Genomic DNA, 6,405 nt, shown 5'->3' on the forward strand with positions numbered 1-6,405 from the left:
CAAGTTGGAAAACGGGGTTGACTATTTCACAATGTCAAAATGGCTGAGAAATTACAAATAAGCCCATGACATGTATTTCATAATACATGCCTGGCTGCGATTTTGACGCCCTCGTAAGCGCGCAGTCGTTTCATTTCTTTCAATGTAACGTACAATGTTAACAAACAATTACCCTATTGTACATTATTCCAGCAATGATTAGAAGCCAAACTCAAGTAAAGCAAGTACACACTTACATTTAGCCCACATATAGCAAGTACTATAAGATAGAAAAAAGTGATGGTCAGAAAAGAGTAGTGCATCGGGAAACATAATCCAATATCCAAAGTTAATTCTATATGAGTAGATGGACCACCAATGTGAAGAATCCTAGTAAAGTTTTACACAATTTATTGTAACAAACTTACATTCCTTTTAGGAAAGATCTGTTTTGGAAAACAAAAAAAAATTTAAAAATTAAACCAAAGTTGTCTATTATTTTTTTCTTTTATTTGGAGGTAACCTCTAGCCCCTTTAATTTTGAATCACAATAATGATTAGCGGTATAACTTTGAAAAAAAAAATGTTGTTTAGCATGTACATAGTCTCTTAAGACCGATTTTAAATAATTCTTCTACAACTTAGAAAGAAAAGCACTCGATCCCTGCGATTCATGTATTTCGTATTTATCTGATTCCCTAGTTATTCTAGCTAGCTTATTCGCAATTGTCACCCCTTATTTGTCAATATATATGTCGTCATTTACGACTTTTTAATATTAACTTTATATCATTTGTAAGTTATTGAATATCGTCAGGTTAATAAATTGTACGAGTATATCAATTTAATATATGGTTTAATCAAGGTGAATGATGATTATCGAGCTTCATAAAAGTTCACGTGTAGAACCTTTGGAAATGAGGTGTATATAAATATAATATATATTCACTATAATAAAAACCCTTAGTTTATCACTGTCCAATATATAAAAAAATTCTCCATATATTATTTTACTAATACGATCACATATGTAAAAGTAAAGCTAGCATCACGTACTCCTCATAATGTATGCCAAGATCAATGTAGACATGAGGCCCTCCTTGCCTAAAACTACAAGTATCTAAAGTCTAAACCTCTAATTGCTATATGCTTTAAGGTGGCATAAAAACTCACATGCACCTATATCAATTTTTTAGTTACTTTATTAAAAATTGAAAAAAAGGAACTCTCTTAATTATAGTCCCTTTATTATACATCAAGAGGCTAGGGATAAATAATTGTGTGTTCTAAAACCTTAATTCCTTTAAACAATTTAATATTATTGTTTTAGAATAATAGAAGTATAATAATTTTTAATTTTAATAATTAAACTACTTTGACACTTTTTAAAGAAAACAATTTAATAAAGTACCAAATTTAAAAACACAAATCACCTTTCATAGTCACAATTGTGCAGTGGTAAAGAGTGCACAGGATCAGGCTGTACAAATGCCACCTTTTGAACACTTCGAATTGTTTACTAGCTGTCTCCTTCTAAAGGTTCTTCTAACAGATTTTGAAGATTGTTCATCAATAAATATTTTAAAAAACACGATACATTTCCTACACATTGGTTATAACTTATAACAGTCCACATAAGTAATCGCTAAAATTTGTTCCAACACCGTTAGAATAATTCCGATCTAGCATATTACTTTTAACAAATAATAAAATCCCATGCATGGAACAAAATTTCGAAAGATCTAAGAACGAGCATAACATTATTAACAATAATTAAGTATTAAAAGTTACACCATTCAGATCATTAAACCTACTTAAATGACTAACGATGGACCATGCAAAAAAATGGAGCATAGAAAAAAAAAGTTTGATCTAAAAGAAAAGGAAAAGGAAATATGGTTACACCTACATAACAAAATTATCAAGTTTCAACCGTAGGGAGAATTTCTCCCAAGAGAGATACCTTGTGTTGTTGGTGAGAGTGGTGACAACCTCTCTAGCTTAGGCGACGAATCAAATTTCTTGTCAATATCAGTTGTTAGGAGTGGCTTTGACTCATAAATCTCCGAGATTGAATCGATTTGATGATGATCCAAAGACGAAGATGGTGGTGCAATTTGAATATCTGTTGCCTTAAAAGGATCTTGTGGATGCCCTAAGCAACTTGCTGATGTTGGAGGTCCGAGTTCTTGAAGACGAAGATGATCGTTATCAGACCACATTAAAGGACTCTTACCATTATTATTCCCGTTATTATAAATGTTTGGTCTCTTCTTTTGGCCTAAACAAAGGCTATCATTTGGTACTTGCATGAAGTTTTCAAACGATGAAGATCGGTCCATACTTGGGTGTAGATCTAGTTGTTGTTCTCCACCGTAGATGTTAAGGTCTTGGAGGGAAGGGAAGTTCATCGGCCCGAATTCTTTCATTGATCCTCCTAAATGGTCCACCATTGTTGGGCTGTTATTGCCTAGAAGGTTGTTGTTGCCTTTGTTATTATAGCTTCCTGAAGCTGCCATGTTGGTTTCTCCTGCTAGTGTTTGACATGCTTTCTCTAGTATGTTCTGCATGTACTTTCCTTGCGCTTCAATCCTTAGTTGTAAATGTCTTTGGACCTGCCATTACCACTTCATAACTTTATCACATTGTCATAAAAAAAAATATATTATTACATAACAACATCTTAGCCATTACTTCAATTTTTTTTTGTTAACACTTGGAAAACTAATTATATTATATCTGAAATTGGGGCTCTGTGTTGTCGCTCACCCGTACACCCAAGGAGGTTGTTTTTTCGCATATCAGATATATGTGGCAACACACATATCAGCTAAAATACAAATAGCTAAAAGACAAAATAGGAAGTACCATTTTGCAAAAAAAAAAATGCAATTTTGTAAAAAACAGTACCATTATGTCAAAAAAAGTACCATTTTTGTTTAAAAAATTACCATTTAATTTCTTTTTTGTCATTTTTTCTTTTTTGTCTTTAGCTATGATATGTATTTACAAGCACATATCTGATATCCGAAAATACTTCATCTACACCCAAGAACCGCCTATGGTTCAGTGAATGGAAATGGCCCATAAGTCACGGAAATTTCAGTCACTAAACATAGAAAACCAGTGCAAGTACTAAACTCCTTTTGATATGGTCTTTTAATTTTTGCTGGAATTATTAGTGTGTTATGGTCTCACCTCTAATTGTTCTTGGAGTCTCCTCTGAACCTCCATTTGCATCCTGAGTGCATCACTAATATGCACATTGCTGCTGTGAAATTGGAACAAAAGAATGTTAACTAAAAGAAGAATACAATTAACATAGAAAATCAAAAATTAAAAATAGAAATTAAAAGAAAGAGAAAGATAAAAGTGGAAAATTAAAAGAAGAAGATGCCAGATAAAAAGATATTCTAGGAGGGAGTGGCTCTTAAACAATTGCAATAAGGTTACTTCAGTTAGAAGTTGCCTTACAAAAGTTAATTAGTTTCCTATGTCAAAATACAATATACTCCGATCCTATATACTTGCTGCGGCGGAGAATGAAATAAACATGATATATATATATATATATATTACGTTTAAAACACGTACTCGTGATTCATACTGCGACCCATTAGTCCCGAGGAAGATGCAGTGTTCCTCTGAAGCTCCAACGAAGATGCTGCAGCCGCGAGTAGGAAACAACGAAAAACACACGAATGGAGTTAGGTCTTTTTTCTTACTCATTACAAATTTATAACTATAAAATTGAACATGTAAATTTGTTTGGAAAATGAGAAACCCTAGACCGATATATATAGATGATTAATCAGTCACCTCTCTTACCATCCTTAACCGAATGATGGTCACTAAAATCCTTATGAGGCTGCTTTCCTAGCCGAAATTTCTGTAATAAAAACAACATAACTACAAGATTAATTAAGATATGAAATTAAAACATATACTATATGAAGAACTTTCAATTTCAAGCCAATTATAATCATTATAATTTAATCTAGTATTACATACTTACACTTGAAACTTTTATTGCAAAAGTTGCACCACACTCAATATACAAAAATTACACCTTATTACAATCCCTAAAACTTTTTAAAAAAAATTAAAAAAAAATCGGGAAATCGTTACCAAATGAAAGCTAGTTATTTTGTAAGAATTTTGATTAGGTAGTTCAAAAATGTTGTTAATATGTTCGTTAATATGGTGTTGAAATTGCATGAAGATAGTAATTAACGAGTAAATAAAGCTAACCTGAAGATGGCTCTTGAGGTGGTACAAAGTGAGACCTTTAACACCCATAACTCTCATGATGGTCTTTGGTGTAGCTTCTGCATAAACATTCAACAATAACAAAGGAAAATAAAACCCTATTAGAAAATTTGTTCAATTCTTCAGAAATAATATTGCATCGTCCTTATATCGATATTTAAAATTGACAAGTAATAATTGTAATGAACTAAAAAGTAGCTTAATTAGAGAGTAAAGAGTAAGTACTATCAGGGCCTCCAAGCTGAGTAACAGCATCAACAAAGCGTTCATGGAGCTCGACAGTCCACCTAAGACGAGGCTTAGGGTCGGTAGTGAGAACGAGGCCAGAGTCATTTTGAACACACATGGAAGAAGTCCTTTCATTTGAAGTCATAGAAGAAGGCTTCTTAGGGTGATGGAACATTCTTTCCTTCTTTCTTTCTCTTTTTTTTTTCTTTTTCTTTTCTCTCTCTCTCCTCTTTCTCTCGAGAATACGAACAAATGCGATATGCAAATAAGGAAGAGAATAGGATGCGGTTTTTTAAGGGTGAGGAGAGAAAGGAGAAATGGTCCTTATTTGCCTTTTCTTTCTTTACATTTTTACTTCCTTTAATAAAAAATATTTCCATTCTCTTTTGTGGAATAGAAGACTGTCCCTCCCATGCAAATTATCGTTTTTTTTATCAAGGACTCTCCTATCCCCTAGGAGGATGCAAACAAAAACTATTTTGAATACGGCTCAAAACTAAACCAATTATGAAAAACTATCGATATATGTGATGTTGTGAGTATGCACTAGACCTAGTTATTGGATAAGGTAGTCCAATGGATATAGGGTTAGGGTCAAGTTAATAGGGCTTTTATTGGGCAGAGCTCTTATTGGACGGGACATTTATTGGACAGGGTCATTATAGGGTCAAACTTATACTGCAATTATTTTGAAAATTAAAATAGTAATGATACAAAAAATTACGTGTATAGCTTCGTATTTACTTGTACTTGTACTTGCACATGGCTCTTTTGTTTTTCATTTTTCATTGCTCGTTTATTGACCCGCCCACTAATGACCCGCTATTGACCCGTGACCCGCTTTTGACCCGCCCATTATCGACCCGCTAAAAATGACCCTTTCAATACCCGACCCTCTTTTGACCCGCACCGACCCTGACCCGCCCCGCCCGATAACCAGGTCTAGTATGCACTACATTCGTTTTAATAAGTTCTTTGCATTTATTATTTGCATAGACTCCAATACAATGTTTGATCGTTAATATATCCAATTCTGTATGGCCAAAGTATATAAAAAGTTGATATTTATAAAATACATTATATTTTGAGACGAATCTAACAATATATCCCATGATAATTTTTGAGACATATGATAGAGAGAATTTATGATTAACGTTATTGACTGGTGAACACATTTTTTTAAGGGTATAAAAAGTAATGAAATGGAGGTAGTATCGAATATGATAAAAAAAAAAGAAGTCATTTTTCTCTTGTAACACACCCTTTACGGCCTGTATAACATTAAGCTAGAAAACTTACTACGACCACACCAAATCTATAGAAATAAGTTATAAATATGTAGTGCTACATACTTTATTCCCTAGAACTATCGTTACATTATAAATGTGTTGAAATTAAGTTCATATATTTCAGGGGCGGACCCAGGAATTTATAAATGGGGGTCCAATTTTTTTTTTTTTTTGATTTGCTTTTTAATTTCTCATATGTGCTCTTTTAGGGTGTTAAAGTTGAGAGGTAAGTAGAGAAATATTAAAAACGTTATAATAAAATACGTGGAGGATTTATGATTTTTAATTTTGGTTTTTCATAACAATAAAACTCAACACTTAGTTCAAATTACAACAATAATTTGGCGCAATTTCAATTTAAAATGAAAAAAACGAGTTTATCATAATTTGAAAGAGATTTACTTTATTACAATAATTGTCACTGAACAAATAGCACACAAAAACACTAATAAGAAAAAGGAACATCATTCTTAACGCTTATGGGGCATTATGCTATTATATACGAATGAATTAATTAAGCTTCTAAGTCTAAGAAACATGGAACTATAAGTCTATAAAAGTGGAGTATAAAAATACATTATTAGAAGTATATGTTATGGAAATTGCAAAACCTTTTTGAAGAAAAAATAACAATACTTTT

General features: G+C 32.3%; 1 protein-coding gene across 4 annotated transcripts; it reads right to left on the bottom strand.

Moving 5' to 3' along the window:
- Positions 1-1,710: 1,710 nt before the first annotated feature.
- LOC110790212 (myb family transcription factor IPN2) lies at positions 1,711-4,919 on the bottom strand. Of its 4 annotated transcripts, none has more exons than XM_021994995.2 (6): positions 4,474-4,919; positions 4,231-4,307; positions 3,808-3,868; positions 3,574-3,643; positions 3,178-3,250; positions 1,711-2,594 (listed from the first exon to the last, which is right to left on the bottom strand). In XM_021994995.2, exons 1-6 carry the CDS (start codon positions 4,649-4,651, stop codon positions 1,908-1,910), a joined length of 1,146 nt encoding a protein of 381 aa, XP_021850687.1. In that variant the 5' UTR covers positions 4,652-4,919; the 3' UTR covers positions 1,711-1,907. The 4 variants fall into 4 exon arrangements, with proteins under 4 accessions (XP_021850687.1, XP_021850686.1, XP_021850685.1 ...); XM_021994994.2 differs by having other exon boundaries at positions 3,178-3,247; positions 3,799-3,868; positions 4,474-4,811; XM_021994993.2 differs by having other exon boundaries at positions 3,799-3,868; positions 4,474-4,807.
- Positions 4,920-6,405: the final 1,486 nt, after the last annotated feature.

The sequence above is a fragment of the Spinacia oleracea genome, chromosome 5 (assembly GCF_020520425.1).
Source record: "Spinacia oleracea cultivar Varoflay chromosome 5, BTI_SOV_V1, whole genome shotgun sequence".
In the NCBI taxonomy this organism is placed as follows: Eukaryota; Viridiplantae; Streptophyta; class Magnoliopsida; order Caryophyllales; family Amaranthaceae; genus Spinacia; species Spinacia oleracea.